This window comes from Myotis myotis, unplaced genomic scaffold, assembly GCF_014108235.1.
Source record: "Myotis myotis isolate mMyoMyo1 unplaced genomic scaffold, mMyoMyo1.p scaffold_m19_p_5, whole genome shotgun sequence".
Lineage (NCBI taxonomy): Eukaryota > Metazoa > Chordata > Mammalia > Chiroptera > Vespertilionidae > Myotis > Myotis myotis.
In genome coordinates, this window is record NW_023416357.1 from 6,364,958 (window position 1) to 6,391,515 (window position 26,558).

Here is a 26,558-nt window from a genome sequence, read left to right on the forward strand (position 1 = left end):
TTTTGTTGTATTGACAGCAAGCTTCAAAACTTCGTATGTCGCCGAAACCGGTTTGGCTCAGTGGATAGAGCGTCGGCCTGCGGACTGAAAGGTCCCGGGTTTGATTCCGGTCAAGGGCATGTACCTGGGTTGTGGGCACTTCCCCAGTGGGGGATGTGCAGGAGGCAGCTGACCGATGTTTCTCTCTCATCGATGTTTCTAGCTCTCTATCTCTCTCTCTTCCTCTCTGTAAAAAATCAATAAAATATATTAAAAAAAAAAAAAAACTTCGTATGTCAAATTTGCTGAAGGTGTTAACATCATAGGTATTTTTACACTTAAAAATGTCGAATTTTGTGCCAAAAAAAAGAGCATTTGCGGAAAGTTTTAATTCATTACTTTATTTTGAAGAAAAGTGCTGCTGAAAGTGATCGTACACTTCAGGAAGCTTATGGTGAACATGCTCCATTTCAAGATACTTGTAACCGCTGGTTTAAATGCTTTAAAAGTGATGATTTCAATGTGAAAGACGAACATCCAGGTCAACTAAAAAAGTTTAAAGACCAACAATTACAAGCATTATTGGATGAAGACGCGTGTCAAACTCAAAAACAACTTGCAGAAAGATTAACCGTTGCTCAGTAAACAATTTCTGATCATTTACAAGCAATGGGAAGATTTTTAAAGGAAGGAAAATGGGTGCCACATCAACTGAACGAAAGACAAATGGAAAACCGAAAAGTCATCAGTAAAATGTTGCTTCAACGGCACGAAAGAAAGGCTTTTTTGCATCGAATTGTGACTGGCGATGAAAAGTGGATTTATTTGGAGAATCCCAAACGCACAAAATCATGGGTTGATCCAGGCCAACCATCAACATCGACTGCAAGGCCAAATCGCTTCAGAAAGACAATGCTCTGTGTTTGGTGGGATCAGGAAGGTGTGGTGTATCATGAGCTTCTAAAACCAGGTGAAACCGTAAATACTGATTACTACCGACAACAAATAATCAATTTGAACCAGCTTTGATCATGAAATGACCAGAATGGGCCAGAAGACACGGCAAAGTAATTTTGCTTCATGATAACGCACCATCACACACTTCAACACCAGTTAAAAACACGTTAAAAGATCTTGCCTGGGAAGTATGAACCCACCCGCCGTATTCACCAGACCTCGCTCCTTCAGATGACCGCTTGTTCCGATCGATGGCACACGCACTTTCTGAGCAGCACGTGAGAAGAAGTGGAAAATTGGGTCTCTGAATGGTCTGCCTCAAAACAAGAAAAGTTCTATTGGGATGGCATCCACAAATTACCTGAAAGATGGGGGAAATGTGTAGCTCGCGATGGACATTACTTTGAATAAAGCACTTTTGGTGTTTCTCTTGAAATTATCGTGTTTTGACTAGAAAATCCGCATTATTAACCGGTACACCTGGTATTGATTTTAGAGAGAGGGAGGAAGGGAGACGGAGAGATAGAAACATCAATGAGAGAGAAACGGGGACCGGTTGCTTTCTGCACCCCCCATCCTGGGGATCAAGCCCGCAACAGGCGACTCTAGGTGCATGGGTCCAGGCTCAACCATTGAGCCACACCAGCCCGGCAGGGATTTGCTTCAAAACACTCCAGCGATGTACTCAGAGATAAGTTATGCAACCAAAATGTGAAGGATAAAAAGAGGGTTCAAGATGTGAGGACGCAGGCCTCCAGGATTTGGTCATGTTCCCACCGCCTATTATGCCCCAAGATCACGCCTGCTGCTGAACTGGCACTCAAAACAGACATGTCCTGGGCCTCACAGACAGCGCCAGACCAGTAGATTCGTTCTCGGAAGGGGGCAAAGTCAGCCATCACTCACTGAATACGCCAGGAAGGGAAATCCATGGTCCCCCCAGAGCAGTGCCTTTACTTAAAACACAGGGGCCATGCAATTAGACCATCTCCGAGCTCTTCTGTGGTTTCCTTCCTCAGCGTTCAACTACCTCATCACCAACCCACGGAGGTCTCCCACGGGGGTCCCCCACCCCCCGAAGCCCTCCAGGGGCTCCGAGGTGTCCTCCCCCCGACCTCGGGGGAGCCGCTCCCCGGGGCTGAGGATGGGCAGCCGGGGCGGGGGGCAAGGACGCGCAGGGCAGAGGGTGAACCGAGGACGGAGGGTGAACGGGCACAGAGGGCCCAGGAGCCCGCGGACCCAGACGGGGACGGGGAGGGGGCCACGCGGGGCAGGAGTCCGGGGCAGTTACCTCCTCCAGGGCCGGGCCCCTCCGGGCGGGGCGGCGCGGCGACACCGGGGCCCAGCGGGCGGCGCGGGCGGGAGGCGCGAGGACCAGGGCGCGGGCCCAGCGGCCGCCCAGACGCAGCTGCGCCCCGGCGACGCGGGGAGGGGCGGGGAGGCCAGGGCGCCTGCTGCCGCCGCCAGGGAGACGGGTGCTCCCCCGCTTCTTCTCTTCTCCTCCTCCTCCTCCTCCTCCTCCTCTCCACCCCGTCCCTCCGCTCGCACAGCCGCGCCCGCCGCCTTTTAGCCCCGCCCGCGCCCCTCCGCTCGCCCCGCCCTCCTCCCCCCGCTGCCCCGCCCCCCTCTCCCCGCGCCCCGGGCTCCCCGCTTCCCTCCCCCCGCGTCTCCCGCGCTCCCCGCCCCCCTCCCCCCGCGCCTCCCGGGCTGGGGCGCCGGGTTTCCGCTCCCGCCTCCCGAGAGCCCAGGCGTCCCGCCGCGCTTCCCAGGAAACCGTGTAACCGCCGGCTCCCGGCGTCACCCCGCCCCCCGTGCAGGCGGCCCCGGCCCGAAAGGAAGGGGTTGTGCGCCTAGCGAGGCTCCCGCACCCGGTCCCGGCCCAGCCCACCCCGGGGAACCGGGCCGAGCCGGCGGCTCCTGGAGCAGCGCTTCTGCGGCTGAGCGGTGCCCCGGGCAGCGGCGCGCTCCCGGTTCCGCCCCGCACGCGTGCACGTCCCGGGCTGGCTTTTGGAGGTGGCGGCGGGTCACCCTCGCAGGGTGATGGGGGGTCGCCCCGCCCGCCCGGATGCGGAGCGTCAGGTCGCTGTCCCAGCAGCGGAAGGTGCGGGGCGAGAACCCCCGGGCCTCCCGCCCCCGCCGCCGCCCCCTCTGCTGATGGTGTGACTGAGCCGCGGGAACGCCCCGGGGACCGCTCATCTAAAGGTTGGAGAACGGATGCTTCAAGTTCTCCCAGCGTCGCGAACAGCTTCCATAACTCCTAGTCGAGTCAGCACAAAAGGTCTCCAGCGGAGAACATCCAGGGACGCGGAGACCCTCACACAGTCCGTTTGCTGCGCTCCGGTTTCTCGGGGTGATCGTGGGCGCTGCGGCACGTTTCGCGGGATGGCCGACGACCTAGAGGCGTTGGTGTAATTCTAGGTCCGCCGTGCCCTGCATTTACTTATTCTTTAAATATGACGGGAATGACTGCAATTTGCTAACATTATCGAATATCTATAACGTGGGAGACACCATGGTAGGGACAAAGAGGGGGAGCCAATATGGCCCCTATTCATTTAAGAGATTTTTAGACACAAATCACAGTGCAGTGATAAGTTCCAAGTACGGACTAGCAGCATGCAGACTGCGTTTCCTCCACCTGCGAGGCGGGGGTCTGAAATAGCTGAGCTAAGGCTTAAACAGAGCAGCTCGATTCGAAGCAGGTGCATCTGGAGGTGCAGTTAGCGGCCTGGTTCAGAAGCCCAATGCGAGGATTGCAGACAATTCCTAAGCCTCGGCCTCTCCTTCAGCCTCCCTGGAAGCTCACCTCTCCCCTTTTCTTTAAAAAAGAAATTTCTCTTTTTAAAATTAAACACGTTATTTACATTATTCTAATTCTTTATTGTTTAAAGTATTACATACAGTATTACATATGTCTCCCTTTTACCCCATTGACCTCTCCCGCCAACCCCAACCCCTATTTATTTTTAATTTCTCACTGGAGGATATTTTTCCGTTGATCTTTTAGAGAGAGTGGAAGAGAGTGGGAAAGACAACTATCGATCGATGTGAGAGAAACACATCAATTAGTTGCCTCCTGCACGAGCCCGACCAGGGCCTGGGCCAAGGGTGAAGCCTCCAATTGAGGTACGTGCCCTTGACCAGAATCGAACCCAGGGCCCTTTGGTCCGCATGCCTATGATGCTCTATCCACTGAGCCAAACCGGCTAGGGCTCCACTCTCCCTTTTTAAAAATTATTTTTTAAATTGATTTTTAGAGAGAATGGAAGGGAGAGGGTGAAAGAAATATCAATGTGAGAGAGACTATCAATCAGCTGCCTCCTACATGCCTCCTATCAGTGATTGAGTCTGAAACCTAGGCTCGTGCCCTGATGGGGAATGGAACCAGCAACCTTTTGGTGCACGGGATGACACCCAACACCTGAGCCAAACAGGCCAGGGCTCACCTCTCTATAATACATTCTGATGAGGAAGAATGTAGTGGAGAATACCAATTCTTAAGAGAATGGGAGCCCACCTGGCGTGGCTCAATGGTTGAGCATCGGCCTATGAACCAAGAGGTCAAGATTTTTTAAAAATATATATTTTATTGATTTCTTACAGAGAGGAAGGGAGAGGGATAGAGAGTCAGAAACATCGATGAGAGAGACATCGATCAGCTGCCTCCTGCACACTCCCCACTGGGTATGTGCCTGCAACCAAGGTACAAGCCCTTGACCAGAATTGAACCCGGGACCCTTGAGTCTGCAGGCCAACGCTCTATCCACTGAGCCAAACCGGTCAGGGCAAGAGGTCATTTGAATCCTAGTCAGGGCACATGCCTGGGTTGCAGGCTTTATCAATGATTCTCTCCCATGTTTACTTGGCCCATGTTAGCTTTTGAGTCTGACATGCTTGCTGTGGAGATTCTGGTGAATCCCACAGGTTCTAAGGAATGGTTTCAACAACCAGCCTTTGTGCAGGACGGGGACCAGGAAAGACGGGTGTTCTCCCTAGAGCAGCGTTGTCCAGTGGAAACGTCTACCAATGAGAATGTTCTATGTCTGCTTGTCCAATACACAGCCATAAGCTACAAATGATATCAAGCACCTGGAATGTAGATAGTACAACTGAGACACTGAATTTTTTGTTTTATTGTCATGAAATTCAGATAGCCACGTGGGGCGAGTGCTTCTTGTGATGCACGGTGTACCTTTAAAGCTTTGCCATTAACGCGACTCAGCTGCAGTTATTCTCAGCTTCTGTCTCAGTTCAAAATTGCAAATCTCTTGGAGGAAACACACAAATGATGCAGTTTGGGTAAGAGGTTCTCTCCAGGATTGGCCAGCAATGGCTAAGTCTAGATCACACAGTACAGAAATGGCTGCGGAGGGCTTGTCTGGGTTTCTGAGTCTTGGTGCATAATCAAGTCGGCCATAGAGGCTTCCAGCCCAAGGGAAGGAGAAAGAGAGCGTGCACACAGAAATCACAGTTTTTCAGCTTATGTTGCTTTGGAGAGAACTTAATTCTGTGGTCACATCTAACTGCAAGGGAGGTTGGGAAATGTAGGTTAGCAATGTGCCCTGTTAAGACAAAAAATAATTTTAAATTTTTTAAATTGATTTTGGAGAGGGAGAGGGAGAGGGAGAGGGAGGGAGGGGGGAGAGAAAGAGAGAGAGAGAGAGAGAGAGAGAGAGAGAGAGAGAGAGAGAGACAGACAGACATTAACGAGAAAGAATCATTGATCAACTGCCTCCTGCACGCCCCACTCTGGGACTGAGCCTGCAATCAGGGCATGTGCCCTGACCTGGAATGGAACCATAACCTCCTGGTTCATAGTTCAACACTCAACCACTGAGCCATGCAGGCCGAGCTGAAATGTTTTTTTAAACATATATTTTATTGATTTTTCCACAGAGAGGAGGGGAGAGGGATAGAGTCAGAAACATCGATGAGAGAGAAACATCCTTCAGCTGCCTCCTGCACGGCCCCTACTGGGGATGTGCCCACAACCAAGGTACATACATGGCCTTGACCGGCATCAAACCTGGGACCCCTGAGTCCACAGGCCGACACTCTATCCACTGAGCCAAATCGGCCAGGGCTAAAAAATGTTTTTAAAATGGGCAATTAGTTTTGTTTTCTTACATTTTTATTGATTTCAGAAAGGAAGAGGAGAGGGAGATAGAAACATCAATGATGAGAGGGAATCATTGCTTGCCTGTCTCCTGCACACCCCGTACTGGGGATGGAGCCCGAAACCCGGGCATGTGCCCTTGACCAGGAATAAAACTGGGAACCTTCAGTCCGCAGGTCGACACTCTATCCACTGAGCCAACCCGGCTAGGGCGGGCAATTAGTAGTTTTTAGTACAAGTGGTTAGAATACAAAAAATAATAATACATATTTCCTGCCTTCAAGAATATCACAGGTTTGGTGAGGAGACAGATGAATATTTAACTAGCAATGAGTAAGGAACATGCTTTATGAACTTAAAGAAAAGCATGGCTTAGAGCAGTATTTCTCAAACTTTAATGTATTGCGAACAACCTGGAAATCTTGTTAAAATGTCGATTCTGACTCAGGGCAGGGGGCAGTGTATGCAGGTGAGGACAATGTTGCTGGTCCTTGGTCCCGTCTTTGAGTAGTAAGTGACTGCAGATTTGGCAACACCATAGAGGGAATGGCATTTACACCACACCTTTGCTCATAGCATAGTGATTAAGAGACTTTCAGTTTAAGTAGACATGACAGAATCTTGAATTTACAAAACTAACCAAGTATTCATACATTCATTATCCACATTAAAAAATTTAATTGAAAATCTAAAAAATATGAGAGGTAGTTGTATATTTTAACATTCTAGTAAATACTATAAATTAGAGGTTATAGGAGAAAGGGAGCTAAATTCTAAGAGAATAAATATGTGAAGGACAACTCATGATCTTGGGGGGAAAATAAAAGTGGAAGGAAAAATATTTCCACAATATATTTTAAAAATTGTTAGACATGCATTAGTGACAACAAAAAGAAGGCAATCACACTCCTGGTAGCATAAACGTGAGGAGAGGAGTCTGTGTCTTAGTCCTGGTCCTCTCTTACCTCGTCGTTGCCATGACTTTGAGGCACCTGGTTTAGTTATTCCAATTTTCTTAAAGCCTAAAAACTACATTACTAACAACTCTGCTGTACATATTGTGTGTCTTGGGTAAACTCGTGGGTGTGGTTACTGACGGGGGAGGCAGGGGGAGGACTCTGATAGGAAGCACAATCCGGCAGCTAGCTGCATCCTGTAATGCAGTGGTTCAGCCTGACGTGCTGCAGGCCCAGAGGGCTGGTTACACAGAGTGCTGGGCTCCCCTGAATTATGGACTCAGCAGGTTTGGGAATGGGCTCAATAATCTGAACTTGTAACGAATTCCCAGATGTGCTGATGTACTGGTTTGGTGCACACTATTTGAGAACCATTATTCTAATAAAGTCAGTAGTCACAAGGCCAAAGAATTAGGTCAGTGATGGCGAACCTATGACACGCGTGTCAGAGGTGACACGCGAACTCATTTTTTTGGTTGATTTTTCTTTGTTAAATGGCATTTAAATATATAAAATAAATATCAAACATATAAATCTTTGTTTTACTATGGTTGCAAATATCAAAAAATTTCTATATGTGACACGGCACCAGAGTTAAGTTAGGGTTTTTCAAAATGCTGACACGCTGAGCTCAAAAGGTTCGCCATCACTGAACTAGGTAGACACTAGGAAAAACAGTATCTCCCTGTATAGGTTTTCAAGACAGAACATTAGTTACAAGTTTATCACCTGCTCAAAAGACAAGGGGGTATATATTAATCTTCAAGGATTGTAACTGAAAAAATTAGTAGTTGGAGTAAATTTCTTTCCAAGGATAAACCCAAACCTTAATAAACTTTAAAGAGAGTGTGAGTATGCCTATTTAAGGATTGTTGCAGAATCCAGTGTTACGCGAATGGCCTGCTCCGCTAGCCTATCTAAATTTTGCTATCAACATCTTTGAACTAAATTAAAAATGAATATTGTAAATTCAAAATTTCTGCCTGCAGTAAAATTCAAATAAAGAGTTTCTAAATATTTCCTATCCCTGTGGAAATAAGAAGATAAAAATCTTAACCTCAATTGTTTTTTAACCTCATTATAAAACAAAGTAGTAAAAAATAATTCATCTGGTAAATGTGTTGTTTCTAGACACTAGCCATCTATTGAAAACACATTTCTATTAAAATTGTTCTCAATTTCTTAGATTTAGAGCACTTGATATCTAAACCACGCTGATATTTTATTTTACAGGTCAAAACATATGGATAAAAATACATTAAGATAATTAATGAAGCCGTTCTAATTTAGCCTGAAGAGACTTGAAATTCCCTGTGATGGCTTGTACTGCTGCTGACGGGCTCATAGACTGTAGCTCAACCAGGTAACCACAAATAGCATCCAGGCAGAGATTTGTAAATCTTCTCCTGCAAGGCAAAGACACCGCATCAACTCTGTGCATTTACACACATTCCTTCCCTCCAACTTCTGCTAACCTTACTCACCTCCCCCACAGAAGCGCAAGGATCATGCCATTTAAGTAAATGGCAAACAAATAAGGAAACTCGGGGTAGGTGGATTACCACACAACCACCATTTTTCTTTTAAAGATGATTATAACTAAGAGGCAGTAAAGGATGATTCCATAAATGAGTATTTTTTACAATCTTTTGGCCTTTCAAACAAATATACTTTAAAATGGCCAATAATATCACAAAGTCATAATTAAACTGTCCTTGGTCACTAATTCAAAGCAGAAGGAATTTAGAAGTAGTTCATAAATTATATTCTTTCACTTGTAGAAAGAATTCAAGATACAGGTTGAAAAATGGAAAAAAACTCTTTTTTTTTTTTTAGAAAGTACAGTTTGCTCATTTTTTATATATATTTTATTGATTTTTTTACAGAGAAGGGAGAGGGATAGAGAGTTAGAAACATCGATGAGAGAGATCGACCAGCAGCCTGCTGCACGCCCCCTACTGGGGATGTGCCCGCAACCAAGGTACATGCCCTTGACCGGAATCGAACCTGGAACCCTTCAGTCCGCAGGCCGATGCTCTATCCACTGAGCCAAACCGGTTCGGCTAACTTTCTTTCATATATGCTGATTAGTATCGTTCAAATAGTTCTCGTTAACATAAAAAGAGCTTAAATCTCCTATACTTCTTTATAATCACAGTATCTTTCCCCATTCTCTCCAAATTTGTTATTCAGGTATTTATTAGAAGCATTTAATAATGCAATATCTAATTCATAGTTACCTCTCACAGTTTAAAACCTGGCTAGGATTCTCAACATATCTGGTCAATAGTACATGTAAACAATCCAAAAGATGCAGTGGCTTCTTCATTCTGTTCCAGAATGGATCCTATATAGAAAATATACATTGAGTTATAAAGCAAACTGTATCAACTGCTCAACCATTTATGTTAGTTAAAACAGCCATCAGAGTCCAAGGCAAATCATGTGGTTACTAAACTTCTTTCTGGTTATGATTAACATTTGAACAATATTGAAAACTGCACTGTGATGTTATTTCGAGGAATATCGGATGTATCAGTCTACTCTGTAGAGCGTGTACTAGTAAATGTCCTGTTTAGGAACCAGAGGTGAGAGAAACAACCATCTCTTCCTAGCATCTGTGACATCACTTTTACTTTGACCTATGCAGACTTAGTCTGATATTGTAAACAAGAGACTAAATTAGTAGTCAAAGAATCTCAGTTCTAGTTCTGGCTTTACCTGTTAACTAGCCATATGAGTTGAGTAGATTATTTAACACTAGAGGCCCAGTGCATGAAATTCATGCACTGGTAGGGTTCCTAGCGGCTGCTGGCCAGGTACTCCCTTCCCCAGCCACCTGCCTCTGCCATCACCAGCCTGGGCCTCCCTCCCTTCCCCCAGCCAGCCCCACCCCCTTGTCAAACTCCTGGTGGAGGGGACAATTTGCATATCATGCTTTTATTATATAGGATTTCTGCCCTTGTCAGATGCAGTAGAAAAGGGGATAATACTACTTGCTCATTTCTATCACACATTCATTGTGAGGCTTAAATGAGATACACAAATACCTTCTAAAGCATATGGACATTTTTATGGTGCTACTATAAAAGACATGATCTAGTTCACAAGGTTTTATTTGGATCTTTTAACATAGGACAAAAATTACAAGGTATAATCTAATAACTGATTTTCAAACCATGTGTCACAATGCTATTTAGTCAGGGGCACTGACCTCTTTTCCCTTAGACTGTCAAACAAAAAAAATGACAACAGTCAACACAATAGCCATCTGGTGTGCATGCCCTGTCTTGAACCATAACTATATAGGTCATAATAGAGTTTTATCTTATTGATCATGTTGCATAATAAGGCTGCATCTGATTGGTTAATTCTTGGAACCAGAAATCTTTATATACAAGTATAGGCACCTGATTTTTTAAAAAGTCACTTTGACCCCACTGGTGGTTGAGCGTTCATCTATGAACCAGGAGGTCATGTTTCTATTCCCAGTCAGGGTACATGCCTGGGTTGCAGGCTCAATCCCTACTGGGGGGTATAAAAGGCAGCTGATCAACGATTCTCATCATTGATGTTTCTATCTCTCTCTTCCTCTCCTTTCCTCTCTGAATTCAATAAAAACATATTAAAATTTTTTTTAAGAAGTCATGTTGGAGCAAAAGGGTAGGTAAGTACTATGATTATTTTTTATAAACCAATAAAAATTATCAGATTGGTAAAAAATATTTTTTGGTGTGCTGATGAATTTTAGAAATTCGTTTTGTGTGCCAATGAGATGAAAAAGGTTGAAAATCACTGGTCTAATCAGTGAGAAGGCCCTTTAAGCACTAGTATTTTAGATGAGGTTTCAGTTAATAGAGCTGAAAGGGTTAGCTAGGAAGCTTAACTAGGAAGGGTTAGGGAATGAGGAGGGTCCATGGGAGAGGAAGACAAGATGGAGACTTGAAGACGCCAGGGTGCTTATTTTACTTGTACAGAGGACAGAGAAAAGCCACAGGAAGAGGGGGGTCCAGGCAGATGGAAACATTTCTGGCCTGAGCAATTAAAACAGCCATAAACCAAGGACAGATGGGGTAGTTCTGGTCTGAGCAATTAAAACAGCCATAAACCAAAGACAGACAGGGGTATCTCTGGCCTGAGCAGCTGGGAGATCTAAGGCAACTCCAACCAGCAAGATAAGGGGGAGAGAACATGGGGGGCACCACGTGGGCTTTGAAACTAATACCATGTAGCAGAATGACCAATGAGGAAAGCAGGGGCATCCCAAATTAAGGAAAGGGACCAATAAAAAGGTCAGATTCAAACAAAGAACTGCAGCATATATTAACTGGAGACAAAGGGACATGAGGCGAGATTTTCTGAGCTTCCCATTAGAGAGAGAGAGCAGGCTTTTCCCACTGAGGGGGCCTCTCTCCATGGGGGCCCCTTTGGGGACACCCATGCCCAGATAGCATTTGTATCTGCTTCCAATAAACTACATTTTTTATTAAAGAAGCCTTTTTGTCCACGAGTTTACTCTTCAAACTTCACGAGGACAAGAACCCCCTGGGAGAAAAGTCTGCACCCCAAGCCCACATTTCAGTTATTTCCTTTAAAGTACATGATGATTCTCAATGTAATATGTTTAGTCTATTCCAAGGGTAAAGAATTTATTATGTTAATATTAAAAAAATATTTAGTTTTTATCATGATATATAGCAAAGTCATTCTCATTGGTTTTAAAAGTATGAATTATGATAATTTCTCATACTAAACCAATGAAGAAATTTCTGATGTATTAGATTATGAGAGACTTATACACATGCAATCAGAAGACGCCACTCCTATATCTAGAAAAAGTTACTGAACTTTAAATAATTTTACTTCATGTTTTCCTTACCCGTGACTTGAACAAGTGATCATAGACGTCCAGCAGCCGAGGTAAGGGCACTCCAATTTCATTCATTGTCTGTATTACAAAACCCACATCCCAGTTCAAAGTACAAACTTGCTGCTCTAAGAACTGCACAATAAAGTCTGGGGAGGAAAAAAGATCAGATCAGGATGGTTAACTCTTTCCCCAGCTTTAGGAGATGTGACATATAACCATGTGGAGGTTAAGGTGCACAATGCCACCATTTGATTTAATACATATATAATGTAAAATATTTACTACAATAAGGCTAGTTATCACAAGCTTCATGTCACATAATTACTTTTGTATTGTTGCAGGATTGTTAACTCTTGATTTTAAAAAGTAGGCCAACCCAGAGACATGGAAGCATGGAACCGAGTGTGGAATCTTGGAGGGAAGGGTGAGTAGACAGGCGGTAATCAACCAAGGACCGTGTATGCATATATGCATGGCCCATGGACACAGATAATGGGGTGGTGAGGGCCTGGAGTGGGGGGTGGAGGCAAGCTGGAGGGGGTCAATGGAGGGAAAAAAGGGACATAGGTGTTACTTTCAACAATCAAGATTTATTTTAAAAAATAAAGTAGGCCTTATTTATAAATGAGCAGTTTATAAGGGGAAATCCTTTAAAAATCAAATTTCAAAAAAATTTTTTGTAATAAAAGTAAGACCTGTACTAGAATAAGCAAGTCTGTAGAGATGGAAAGCAGATTAGTGGTTGCCTAGGGCTGAAGAAGTAAGAAGTAGCTGCTACAAGGTTTCTTTTTAGGGTGATGAAAATGATCTAAGTTTAATTGTGGTGATAGTTACAAAACTCTGAATACGCTGTAACCATTGAATTATACACTTTAAAGTTATTAAGAAAAAAGTACATTTAGTAAATGTGGAAAATACTGGAAGGTACAAGAAAACAGAGACCATTCACAACCCCACTATTGGAGAGAACCTACTGTTGACATTTCTTTAACATATTAATGAAATAGCCTCGATTTAATAGCTTTTCAGAAAAGAAAGGCTACTGCATCCCACTTCAGAAATATTAAATATGTTTTTAAAATGCATCTCCCCCAACTCACAAGTTATTTACTTTGTTTTAATGTGCTAACCCGTTTTCACTTTTTACTGCCTGTCATATCATAAGACATAACAGTAACATTCAAATTCATATCATGATACCTGAAATCTGAGACCTACCAATGTGAGTATCCATGGGTAAGAGAGTCACTGAAAAGGTGCCGCTGGGCTTGTGTCTCCCCTAGAATTTACCACAGATTTCGGACGGGAATAAAAATTCTAAAAACTCCAGTCCTGTTCCAGCGTGGAGCCCGTTTGCCATTGACAGAAAAAGGAAGGCCTCCTCCACCCTGCACTTTACAGAGCCCGAAATTAAAAACGGAGTCAAAGCAGAAATACCCTCAAGAGGAATTGTGCAGAATGTGGCCTTTTAATATTAAAATTGTCAAGTTTCATATACTTACTATATATATATATTTTTTTCTTTTCTTTCTTCTTCTTTTTTTTAAATGTATTTTATTGATTTTTTACAGAGAGGAAGGGAGAGGGATAGAGAATCAGAAACATCGATGAGAGAGAAACATTGACCAGCTGTCTCCTGCACACCCCTCACTGGGGATGTGCCCGCAACCAAGGTACATGCCCTTGACTGGAATCGAACCCGGGACCCTTGAGTCCGCAGGCCAACACTCTATCCACTGAGCCAAACCGGCCAGGGCTATTTTTTCTTTTTCTAATCAATGAAATGTTAGAGCAGGTAGCACTACACTTACAAAAAATAAGGGTATGCTTATAATGGTTTTCTTTCCTACCATGCCTAAGGGACACTAAATCAGAGATGGTTGCCCTGGCAGGTTTCGCTCAGTGATTAGAGTTGGCCCCCAGACTGAAAGGTTGCGGGTTTGATTCCAAGTCAAGGGCACATACATCGGTTGCAGATTCGATCCTGGGCCTCGGTTAGGGTGTGAGTGGAAGGCAATCAATTGATGTGTCTCTTTCACATCCATGTTTCTCTCTAGCTCTCTCCCTCCCTTCCACTCTCTCTAAAGATCAATGAAAAAATAACCTCAGGTAAGGATAAATTTGTTGATTCTATTGTTTTACAGCTGAAGAAATACGACAGGTTGACAAATGATTCGTAACAGTTACGGCCACCTACATCATGATTATATTTAGCATATTACATTTTTAAGACAACTACCCACTATTTTAAAGAAAAATATGCCCTCAATATAACAAGAGTTGAATCAATCAGAGACTAGCCATTCACAAAAACACCAGCCATTTTAACAATATTATCCCGATGGTCTGTTAACCAACACTATCCAAGATAGATATATACACTTGGAAGGTCAGTCAAAGGAAGTCCCACACCAAGCTATTCATCAACAACCCCTGCCGTTCTGTGGAGGGCTTTCTTTTAGGAGAAGTAGAAGTAAACTGCTCAACTAAATAGCAACAAAATGCAATTTCACTCTAAAGATAATTATTTTTCCACGTCAATGAAGAAAACCATCGAAAGAAAAGAAAGACCCAGGCCAGCGCCTGTGGTTCCTGCTCACCTAACGGGAAGAAGCGAGGTGTGCCCGCATACATTTTGCCAAGGAGGACAATCTTCAGACTAAGGGCGTGCATTCGATCGGAAGAGCTCAGTGCCACACTTTCATTCAGTTCTGAAAGAGACATGTCCTTAGAAACCCAGATGACTTTTAATGTGAAGTGTTCAAACTGGCTATTTCATTGTTTCAAGGAATAAAAAACCCTAGAACTGACATTCGCGTAATATAATGAGCAGATCCTGTATTCTGTCAGTTTCTGATATACTCTCGTCTTCCCAGGGCAGTGGCGAGGAGATTCTGAGAGAAGTGTCCCAGTCTCGCTTACTAAGCAGCACAAACCTGAAATGACACTCTCTGAGAGTCCTCCCCAATGTTCACGGGGATCATGCTCTAGGGCAGCGGTTCTCAACCTGTGGGTCGCGACCCCTTTGGGGGTCGAACGACCCTTTCACAGGGGTCGCCTAAGACCATCAGAAAAACACATATATAATTACATATTGTTTTTGTGATTAATCACTATGCTTTAATGATGTTCCATTTGTAACAATGAAATTGGGAGTCACCACAACATGAGGAACTGTACTAAAGGGTCGCGGCATTAGGAAGGTTGAGAACCACTGCTCTAAAGGACCACCCTCCCCCATGTCCGGGTTCCTTCTATGCTCGCTCTGTTTAGCACATACAAGTTGCCTGAGCCCTGCCCACCTGAGCCACTAGCAGCCTGTGTCCCTCTACCAAGTCACTAAGTGATGTATGCTACATGCACCTATAAGCGCACACTTACCTTTCTCTATGATATCTTGCCAAAGTGTCTGCACCAATATAGGGTCTGAATAACCGGCACAATGAATTATTGCAAGTTTACACTCTGCAAGTTTAAACGGGTCAGCAAATTCCCCATAAAGCTGTAGGAGAAAATGTCAACGTTATACATCCAATCAGAGGTCAGGGTCCAGAAATTAATAGTGAAAAACTACTTGAAAGTTCAAAACAACCATAGATTTTATCTGAAGTTCCTAAAATATGAAATAAAAATATGATGATGTATAGCTGGTCATAGCTAAGGGTTAAAAGTGGTGAATGAATGGCAAGTACATCCAAAGAGATTCAGCACGTGTGCATTTTTTTCTTGGCTGGAAGAGGTCATAATGACTTTTTTTTTTAATTAATATATTTCTTTATTGATTTCAGAGAGGAAGGGAGAGGAAGAGAGATAGAAACATCAATGGTGACAGAGAATCATTGATCGGCTGCCTCCTGCATGCCCCCTACTGGGAATCAAGCCCACAACCCGGGCATGTGCCCTTGGCTGAAATCGAACCCGGGACCCTTCAGTCCACAGGTCGACACTCTATCCACTGAACAAAACCAGCCAGGGCGACTTTTCTTTTAGAATTGGTGTTGTCTAAAACAAGGTTTGCAGAAACACTGGCAAATCTCAGGGTGCTTAAGGGTGCTGAAGCCATGCCCAAGAGTAAATGAGGAAAGAACCGCTAGAAGACACAGAGAGGCTTGGGGAGATAAAGATGCTTCTTGTTCAAGACAAGAAGCGAGGCAATAACAGACCAGGCTTGCGTTTTACCCAAGCCCCTCGACGCCGACAGATTCTTTACAGTTACTGGCCTGGGAGAGGAACTCGGCTTTCTCCAAGTCAAGCGCCACAGCAGTGATCTGCCCAGCGACATGCTGCCGAGGAGGGCTCATCTTACCCTGTGGGGGAGGTTCCCTTCCCCATGGGACAAACGAGACAACGCAGAAGAAGCAAGGAAGGTGTAGGTGTTAGGTGGCTGCTGCTTGACTGCTACAGGAATTTCGCTGGCTTTTTCATTACCTTAGTTATGTCCATTAGCTCAGAATCCAGCTGAGAAATTGCATCCTGTACAGAAGAATGATGGGAGTACTGCCTTTGTAGCGTGTCTTGTATCTGGAGTTGGATCCTAGCAACCTAGTTCGGTTCGAAAAAAGGAAGTATTGATTTCACTACGAAAAATCAACAGGAACTCAAAGAAATGACTCCTAGTATCTGACTTCATGTGATAACATTACTGTATTAATGAAGACTTCTACCATAACAGACTAGCAGCTCTACTAAAATCTTCAACATGAAAGATTTCACAGTCTTTACTGCCCACCCACACTGCTCTCCCAGAACTGCAGCCAGACCTCCCAGCCTCCTCGCAAGGTGGTCTGAACATGAGCCTCAGTTCCCTGCGAAGGACACCAGTGAAAATGAAGCATGTCATGTCAGAGCCAAGGTTTTTAAGAGAGTGAATGTGCTTCTTGCATGCTTTCTTCCCTTTCTCCCTCTGACTGAAGAAAAGGTAAAGCCGCAGGTAATAGTAGAGAATAGAACTTGGATCCCAAAATCAACCAGGAAGAAAGCCACTTACCTGTCAACCAGAAAAACCCACTCTGGATTTTTGTGACTGAGAAATAAGCGTTTGTCTTAGGACCATGATACATTTGGGGTCTCTTAGTTAAGGCCGTTTAGCCTACTCTACTCCATGTACCTACTTTTTAGCTTCCAGAATAAATGGCGAATGTGATATAATCTGCTTCATGTTGGAATCGTTGGGGAAAAAACCTTTAGAAGTGCCACAGAGGAAAGTTTTAAACTATAGCAATATCCTGTGACCCAAATGCTGTGTCATTAAAATCTTTTACAATTTACACCTTGGTATGAAAATAAATGAAAAATAAAGGCAGAAGAAACTAAAATTAATAATACTGACTGCTACAGACCTATCGCAAGCTAGGGGAAGAAGAGAGTGAGTAACATGTGACTATGCTGTTCAGTGTGGACAAAGCTGAACCGCCTTCCCCACTTACCTCCATTTTTTCTTCCATTTCATGAAGGAATTCCCCATCAGCAGCTGTGGAGGAGATGGCAGTGGAGCTTTTGGCACTAAGAATGGCTCGAGCAATGTACTCTAGTCGCTGCTGGAGTGAAATTTCTGTGCTGGGGGAAAAACACTGATATTTATTATGTGAATTCTTAAGGTTTCAAAATACAAACACATTAGTCTGATGTACTATTTTAGACCACATGGACATAAAACGCAATCTGAAACTTGAAAAAAATTATTAGAGGATTTCTAATAAGAGAGATCTACAACTGAAGGCAACAAATAAATATTTATGTTTGTATCTGAAGAAGTAACTTCCTATTTTAAAACTTCAGTTCAGGATAGTAAAACTTGAATTCTTCTAGAATTCAATTAAGAATATCCCTTATGCCCTGGCCAGGTGGGTAAGGTGGTTGGAGTATCGTCTCGTACACCAAAAGGTGGCGGGTTCAATTTCCAGTCGGGGCCATACCCAGGTTGCAGGCTGGATCCCAGGTTGGGGCACGTACAGGAGGGAACCAATCGCTGTTTCTCTCTAAAATCAAGAAACATATGCTGGGGCAAGGATTAAAAAATTATATATATATATATATATATATATATATATATATATATCCTATTTTGCTCCTCATAGTCTTCACTTCTTTGCCTTAACATGGCCAAGACTACATTTAATCTTCTATAGAGCTAGAGTGACCACTTAAAAACAAAGAACAGACGTCACATGCTTTTTTAAACCCTCCAAAAGCCTTCTCTGACTCTTCCAACCTCATCTCCTTCCACTTGCTCCCTTGTCTTTTCTATGTCCCCTTCTTGAATTTTAATATTTTCTCTGTTAAAGCAGTGATTAATTTTTGTTGCAAAATATTGAGAAATTCTCTAATTATACATTTACTTCACACACATACACACAATTTTATTGTCTTTTTTTAAAAAATATATTTTATTGATTTTTTTACAGAGAGGAAGGGAGATAGTTAGAAACATCGATGAGAGAGAAACCTCGATCAGCTGCCTCCTGCACACCTCCTACTGGGGATGTGCCCACAACCAAGGTACATGCCCTTAACCAGAATCGAACCTGGAACCTTTCAGTCCCCAGGCCAATGCTCTATCCACTGAGCCAAACTGGTTAGGGCTACATTGTCTTTTGATATAATAATTTAATTAAAAACCCCAATGCTTTCTTAATAGGATTTTGAATATATGTGTTTTTATTGATTTTAGAGAATAACAGGGAGAGGGAGAGAAACACCAATGATGAGAGAGAATCATTGATTGGCATCGACTGCCTCCTGAATGCCCCCTGCTCAGGACCGAGCCAGTAACCCATGCATGTGCCCTGACCAGGAATAGAATCATGACCTCCTGGTTCATGGACTGACGCTCAACCACACAGCCGGGCAACAGTATCCCAGGACCTTTTCAGTAACTTAACTCAATGTCAGAGTCCAGAAAATTAGTCTGGAACTGGTAAAACATTTAACCACTTTAAGAAGTAGTTTTTGTCCTTTTAATTAAGAATAATAATAATTAACTCATTGGCAGGAAGAATCCAAAGACATACTTTAGAGAATTTAGAAGACAGTTCAACAGAAAAGGTCTTAGGTAAAGAGAAAACTTTAGATAAATTCAAATAAAAGCATACAATTCTATAGATGTATAACATGAATGAAGTTTTCTTTAAACTGTGAAATCTAAATGTAACTAGACAGAGCTGGGTTACAACCATGCTTCACAGTGAGGCTACTGCCATACCTGTGCATGTCAGCCAGCTTCGACAGGACACGCGCAGCATTGCTGAAACTCCTGTTCTTCTCGTAGTACCTCCAGAGCAAATCCATGTAACGGACTTTGTTTTGATCAACTTTGGCCATTCGGGAGAGATGTGGCTCCAGAAATGGGGATGTGAACTGGAAATTGTACAGTAACCCAGAGACATTTTCTCATCACCCACTTGCTCTTTACGTAGTAAATATAACATTTAAAGATAACGACAGGTGTTCCTTATTTTATGAATACATAAGCAAAATTATAATCCAACAACAGATAAAAGAGAGGGTGAATTTTTCGCATTATAAATGATTTTTGTTTTATCACAGTTCATGAAAGAGTTGTTATGATAGTTACTTAGGCTGATAAAAAGAATTTACTGTAATCCAATTATAAATCTTTTTTAAAATATATTTTTATTGATTTCAGAGAGGGAGCGGGAGAGAGAGATAGAAACATCAATGATGACAGAGAATCATTGATTGGCTGCCTCCTGCATGCCCCCTATTGGTGATCAAGCCCGCAACCAGGCATGTGCCCTTGAACAGAATCGAACCCGGGACCCTTCAGTCCGTAGATCAGTGCTCTATCCACTGAGCCAAACCAGCAGTGGCCAATTATAAGTCCCCTAATAATCCCTGAGAACACAGCTACTGAGTTCAGATTCTGAGCTAAAAGGCATCCTTGAAATGATGAAATGCCATGTATTCATTTTACAGAATGAGAAGCACAGACTTAGGGTATGATGTCATAGCGACTTAACAGTAGAGCTAAAAGAAAGGTTATGTCTCCTAATTCACAATCCAGTGATTCCCATCCCACCCGAAAATCGGAGCTATGGTCTACTTTACCCACTGGGAAATTAATAATATTGGAATAAAAAACCATTTTTACCTGTAGCAGCTTATCTGTAAGGTCAGCTTGGATTAGCCAATTATAAAGGGCAATACTAAAGAGCTCATCTTTGGATCGTTGACACAATTTAAGCATTTGTTCAAACTAAAAGAAAGAAAGAAAAAATTAGCACGATCAAGGCTCTGGACACCATGAACCCTGAGCTTAACCCCTGGTAAGAAATCGAGAATCCTTCCATGTTCTGAGAGTCACCACCTTTCCCAAGATGGTCAGGCTAGTACTACCACACAGGAGCCTAAACACAGGTGTTCTTAGAATGAAAATGCGCTGTGTCCCTTACGTGGTGTCCCGCTTCTTCGTTGCTCAGCATGTTGGGGTCAGAGGACAGCACCGGAGGCCCGGGCTTCTTGGGCACGCTGGGAGACTGGGGAGCAGCCTTGCTCTGATTCACCAGCTCCTGCAGGGTGTCAGTAATGCACTTGTAGCTGTTCAATCTGAAAAAGGAGCAATTCCATTAATTACACAGTAACTGATTTATCTTCTTTAATTTTAAGTACGCACAAGGATTGAAAGACTATTTTGGAGAATAAATATATGTATATATTTGAAATTAAAATTAATAGAAATCATATACTTTCTTTTTTAAAACATATTTTTATTCATTACAGAGAGGAAAGGAGAGGCAGAGAGACAGAAACATCAATGATGACAGAGAATCATTGATTGGCTGCCTCCTGCATGCTCCCCACTGGGCCCACAACCTGGGCATGTGCCCTTGACCAGAATCAAACCCAGGAGCCTTCAGTCCACAGGTCAATGCTCTATCCACTGAGCCAAACCGGCTAGGGCTCATATACTTTTTCAATAGGTTTGAGAAGCACTTGGTTAAACATAAAAGGGTAAAATCATAAAAATGAATGTATTAACAAAAACCATGTCTTAGACAGAATATGTATTTCTTTTATGGACATACACTTTTTTCTTTTAACAGTCTCTACTAATTTGTGAACATTTAAAAATCATCTTTTACGAAATAAAATACTTCACTCAGAATCAGAAATGGGGTTGGGGAAGAAGCCAGTGTTGTTCCCAAGCAAGTTATCTCGTTTAAAATGGACACTAAATAGCCGAAACTGGTTTGGCTCAGTGGATAGAGCGTCAGCCTGCGGACTAAGGGTCCGGGTTCGATTCCGGTCAAGGGCATGTACCTGGGTTGCGGGCACATCCCCAGTAGGAGATGTGCAGGAGGCAGCTGATCGATGTTTCTTTCTCTCTCATCGATGTTTCTAACTCTCTTTCTCTCTCCCTTCCTCTCTATAAAAAATCAATAAAATATATTAAATAAATAAATAAAAAAAAAATAAAATGGACACTAATAGAGTCTCAGAAAAACCACAGAATAAAACATTTATAAATTCCTAGGAATTTTTACCGGACTAAAATTTTACCCCTAGACAAGGAATTATACTCCTGATTCAGACCTCTGATAAAAGAAGTCATTTTAAAGTGAAAGCATAATACACAAATAAATTAAATGAATAAAGTGAAAGTATAGTTGAATTTTATAAGGGTGGCAGTTGGAATATTGTTTCCCCAATACTATCAGTCAAACGTTCGCAGGTACTAAGACGCGCCTTTCTTGGAAAGCCTGGAGCCCCAGGAGGTCCTCCTCTGGCTCTCCGTGCTTGTAGAAGTGCAGCCCGAGGCCCTGCGGGTCCTTCTTCTCAGCGGCAGTGAGAGAGAGCTCCACCACACCCTCATAGAAGCGCACTGACGGGAAGAAACGGACAAGACGGGCACGTTAGGCTGGACACGCTTTGTTCTCAGCTCCCTCATAAAATGCTGACCAAGATCATTTTGTTTTTATTATACATTTGTCACCCTCGTGACAATATCATACAAAAAAAGGCAGCTATAAGTATATTTTCTTCACTGGAAAAAAATCTTTGTATTTAAAAGATCCAACCAGAGAGTTTCAGTTTCTTGTTGAAAAAAATCCTGGGATTCAAAACAATACCCCTGGCTAAGAGTTCCTACTTTTATGTTAGATTTACTTTTTAAGTAAATTTTAAAGAGAGTAGGAAGGTGATATTTTAAGAATTAATCAAAACTTTTAAGCATCTTAAAATTAAACGTAACCCAGAAAGCAACCTTATACAGATAGTAGTGTAACTGGACAGGGGCTGAAACACCGATGTTAAAAAGTTACATATCGGAAGATATAAAAGAAACTATAGCTTTTTCAGGGGCCAGTGCAGCCACCACAAACTGAGACACAAGGAACGAACTTCCTGCCATCCCTGGGCCAACGAGCTGAAGGAAGACAGGACCTGTCCCCAGGTCAGGTAGGAAGAGCAGTGCGTTTCTCACCTTGTCTGTACTGAGCACAGACATTAGGAAGGTCCACTTGATTGCTGATTTTCTGATACTCCTTTAGTGATTCCCTTAACATTCTTTCCTTTTCAATCTTATTTTGAACTTGTCGGGAATGTTGGAGAAGCTCATTTGCCTGAAGGAGAAATGAGAAGAACTTAAAAAGATATCACATCAAGCATATAGATCAGCCGTGGGCAAACTACAGCCCGCGGGCCGGATCCGGCCCATTTGAAATGAATAAAACTAAAAAAAAAAAAACAAACAAACAAAAAAGACCGTACCCTTTTATGTAATGATGTTTACTTTGAATTTATATTAGTTCACACAAACACTCCATCCATGCTTTTGTTCCGGCCCTCCGGTCCAGTTTAAGAACCCATTGTGGCCCTCGAGTCAAAAAGTTTGCCCACCCCTGATATAGATGATGCTGTCAACATGAGTTTTAGTCTATGTCTAAATTTACATCTGGTTTATTATAATCAATAATAAAAACAACTCTATCAACTTACTTCTTCTTAATTTTAGGCAGAAAAGTTTTTGACCAAAAATATCCTAGCTATTCTTAATTCCTCTGACAAATATGTTAAGCAAGACAGCCTTTTTTTCTGGTAAATCTCTTGTCTAGTCAATACATTATTTGGTCAGCAGGCAGTCCACACGGTACTGATTTTTTAAATTACTTCCACCTGTAGGAAAGGATCAATAAAAATTGCCCAATTAACTCCGATTCATTACAGACTAACTTTAGGTTTTAGAGAATTTCCTTAATTTCTAAGGAGGGGCATATGTAACCATCGTTTTTTAAAATATGGCCTAGAAATACCATCAAAGATTCTTTATGAAAAACTTAAATATAATGGACTTTAAGAAACCAGGTATTCCAACCCCTTTCTTACACAGATGAGGATTCTGAGGCCAGGAGAGGTTCAGAAACCTATCAAAGGTATGAATTAGGCGAAAGAAGGTGGTTCCTGATTCCAATTCTAACATGCTGTTCATCACACCGGGGAGCCACTTCTGTAGGAAGGACTGAAACAGGTACCCGGGCCTCCCACCTTAGAACAGACTGCGTCGTCGGTGCCGTACAGAAGGGGGCAGATGTCCTGCAGGTGCGAGCTGATGCCGTCCACGGCAGCGTTGTCTCTGATGTAGCAGTTGATCAGAGAAGCAATTAATGCCCCGGTCAGCTCTTTGTCCCGGACGACCAGATCTTTAAAGGTGGTGATTTTCAGCTGCTCCTGAAATTCCTAGGAGCATAAAAAGAATCCTTTTTTCTATCCACTACACAAGAATATCATAGTTCCTCATAGAATCAAATTTAATAATTTAACCAAAACATTAACAGACTTCATCATTCAAAAGAGACAATACACAAAAATTACACAAACTAACACATTTTTGAAATTATCATAGAACCATACAGAACTGAGAAAGAACCCACAGTCCGAAACGCTCTTTACCAACGAGGAAAGTAAACCCCGCAGAGCTACAGCCAGAGCCAGAGCCAGGTCTCCTGACTTCAGTCATGACCAGGAAAAACGGTCCATTAGCTACATCAAAAAACTTGGGCTTACGTCTTTTTCCTAAACAAGTTAGCATTCTATTATTCAAGGCTTTCTAGTGTTGGAGTTTAATCTCCTTTTCAACAAATCTGCTTAAAAATGAGTTCCTAATTGTTGAGGTAATTTTTACTACAATAAATTATTGTTTAGTGATTTGCCTCTCACACGTGCCCGACAGGAATTAAACCCCAGACCTTCGGGATGGCACTCCAACCAGCAGAGCCACCTGGCCAGGGCTGATACTTCCTTTTACCTCCCAACAGAACTTATTCTACCTGGTATGGAAAAGTTTTCATAATTATCATACGGGTGTTTTTTTTTTAAAGTATGTATTTAAAAGAAATAAAAGCACCAAACAAAACAACACTTTGGACTTTATTGAAAAGGACGAGGGGAATGACTTTGAAGCATAAGAGAAAATTATTTTGATATAAAATATGTCAGATATTGCCTGGTTGGTGTGGCTCAGTGGTTGAGCATCAACCTATGAACCAGGAGGTCATGGTTCAATTCCTGGTCAGGGCACATGCCCGGTTGGGGGCTTGATGCCCAGGGTAGGGCTTGCAGGAGGCAGCCAATCAACAGTTGGTTCTCCCTCACCATTGATGTTTCCCTCTCCCTCTCCCTCTCCCTTCTTCTCTGAAATCAAAAAACATATAAAAACAAACAAAAAAACAGAGGCTCTGACAAAGTGAATCCATTCTCAATCTTTAGTGCAATCTTCCTATGACATACTAACTTCATCATAACCTAAATGCTTCTGAAATGATCCCCACCAAACCAAAGTGTAAGATTAAAGCTCACTCCAAAGAAAACAAACTGAGCAGAGGATTAACGGAATGGTCTTGCAGGAACAAAAACACCCTACCTTCTGCAGTTCACCTACAATGACCGTGAACTGATGTTCACAAAGAAGTTTCCACAAAGCCAGAGCTTGGTATGATTTCCGGACCAATTGCTGGATCGCCTGAAGTGAAATCTTTTCACTCACTTGAGCCTCTAATTACAAATACAATTAATAAAGTTTTTTCAAACGACATAGGTTGTTTTATTTCAAGTACAGCAATACTTTACCTTAAATAGAAACAACTATTAAGGTGAAATCCTCATTGTTCTTCTCCCTCCCCCATCATAGGCAACCAGGAGCACAAGCTGATTTCATGTTCTCATCCTCTATTATATACATGTGCGTTTGTGTCTGTACACATAAACAATAACAGCACTGCTGCTTTTAAATAATTTATTTACAACATAGCTTTTTCCATCAGTTCTATTTTTGCAAGCTAGCCGTAGCAATAAATATAAATCTAGCATGTTTATTTTAATTGCTGAGTGTTCTATAGTGTAAAGAGGCTACAATTAGGTCCATTGTCCACCTAACATATATTTGTATTTTTTCCAGTTTTCTTACTAGAACTATAGCAATAAATACCTTTAGAAAAGGTCTCCAGGAAAGTGCAGTGAGGTTTTGCTAGGAATGAGTTTCTTAGACCTGGACTAGGAAGCATTGATGAGTCATAAAATCAATTCAGTTAGTCAATATAGGTTTTAATTTTTTCTTAAAGAGGAAATGTAATAAAAAGGGAAAAATTTAGGGTGTGAAATAGGTAGAGTTTTTCCTAAAATTTGTTTCAGTTGCGTGTGTTTGCTTTTAATCACCTGGGTCATAATGTAAAATGTATTTTTTACTGTGAGAAAAAAGTCTGGTAGACTGTTCCAGGATGTACACCTAGAAGGGAAACGGCTGGCTGTGAGTGTATAGGCTTTCTCAGCTTTTACTAGGTATGACCAAATGCTCTACGAAGTGGTCATTTCCACGATTATCACCAGCAATCTGAATGTTCCTGTTTGTGTAAATCTTTAGCAGAATGCGTGCACTGTCAGGCTGAAGGCCTTATTCAAGTACTGAAAAAAAGAACTGACAAAATAGTGAACAGAAAACAAGGGCCAGCACGAAGGAAAGAAAGTACCTCGGGGTGTACTGGCTGGGTCTTCATGAGCAAATATAATAATTGGCTCAAAAAATAGAAGACAAGCCGAAACCAGTTTGGCTCAGTGGATAGAGCGTCGGCCTGTGGACTGAAGGGTCCCAGGTTCGATTCCAGTCAGGGGCATGTACCTGGGTTGTGGACACATCCCCAGTGGGAGATGTGCAGGAGGCAGCTGATCGATGTTTCTCGCTCATCGATGTTTCTAACTCTCTATCTCTCTCCCTTCCTCTCTGTAAAAAATCAATAAAATATTAAAAAAAAATAATAATAGAAGACAAGATAACAAATTAAATCTCAGGCAAAATTTAAGCAATAATTTATTATTTCTCCAATTCATATCTGGAATAATGCAAACTTTTTAATTGCCTTACTCTTTCTTAGTTATTACTATTAAATAGATAGAAACACAACCAAAAACCTGATTCACTTTTTAAAAAAATCCTTACCTGAGGACATGCTTATTGATTTTAGAGAGAGGGGAGGGAGGAAGAGACAATGAGAGAGACATCAATGTGAGAGACAGCTACAGGTTGCCTTCCCATACACACCGACCGGGAATGAGCTTTCAACCGAGGCATGTGCCCTGACCCGAAAAATGGAACCTGAAACCTTTCAGTATAGGGACAACACTCCGACCAACGGAGCCACGCCAGCCAGAGCTTGATTCCCATTTTTAACTC

General features: G+C 42.6%; 2 protein-coding genes across 7 annotated transcripts in view; both read right to left on the reverse strand.

Moving 5' to 3' along the window:
* The window catches only part of CPLANE1 (ciliogenesis and planar polarity effector 1), a 76,638-nt gene extending 74,186 nt beyond the window's left edge, over nucleotides 1–2,452 (reverse strand). The window contains exon 1 of the mRNA XM_036309084.1: nucleotides 2,228–2,452. The gene's annotated coding sequence lies outside the window, so the exon portion shown is untranslated. The remainder of the gene's footprint in view (nucleotides 1–2,227) is intronic.
* A 4,254-nt stretch (nucleotides 2,453–6,706) lies between these two features.
* Nucleotides 6,707–26,558, reverse strand: part of NUP155 (nucleoporin 155) — a 50,660-nt gene continuing 30,808 nt past the window's right edge. For 3 of the 6 annotated variants that reach the window (XM_036308865.1, XM_036308864.1, XM_036308866.1), the window contains 14 exons: nucleotides 24,756–24,886; nucleotides 23,381–23,572; nucleotides 22,320–22,458; nucleotides 21,584–21,719; nucleotides 20,290–20,443; nucleotides 19,989–20,093; nucleotides 19,080–19,234; nucleotides 17,305–17,434; nucleotides 16,307–16,420; nucleotides 15,260–15,380; nucleotides 14,479–14,589; nucleotides 11,888–12,024; nucleotides 9,249–9,355; nucleotides 6,707–8,414 (listed from right to left, as the gene is read on the reverse strand). In XM_036308865.1, the coding sequence (XP_036164758.1) occupies nucleotides 8,276–8,414; nucleotides 9,249–9,355; nucleotides 11,888–12,024; nucleotides 14,479–14,589; nucleotides 15,260–15,380; nucleotides 16,307–16,420; nucleotides 17,305–17,434; nucleotides 19,080–19,234; nucleotides 19,989–20,093; nucleotides 20,290–20,443; nucleotides 21,584–21,719; nucleotides 22,320–22,458; nucleotides 23,381–23,572; nucleotides 24,756–24,886 (1,871 nt within the window). In that variant the 3' untranslated portion in view covers nucleotides 6,707–8,275. Of the gene's footprint in view, nucleotides 8,415–9,248; nucleotides 9,356–11,887; nucleotides 12,025–14,478; nucleotides 14,590–15,259; nucleotides 15,381–16,306; nucleotides 16,421–17,304; nucleotides 17,435–19,079; nucleotides 19,235–19,988; nucleotides 20,094–20,289; nucleotides 20,444–21,583; nucleotides 21,720–22,319; nucleotides 22,459–23,380; nucleotides 23,573–24,755; nucleotides 24,887–26,558 lie in introns of those variants that run through there. The other 3 variants (XM_036308867.1, XM_036308868.1, XR_004967487.1) reach the window with 3 other exon arrangements.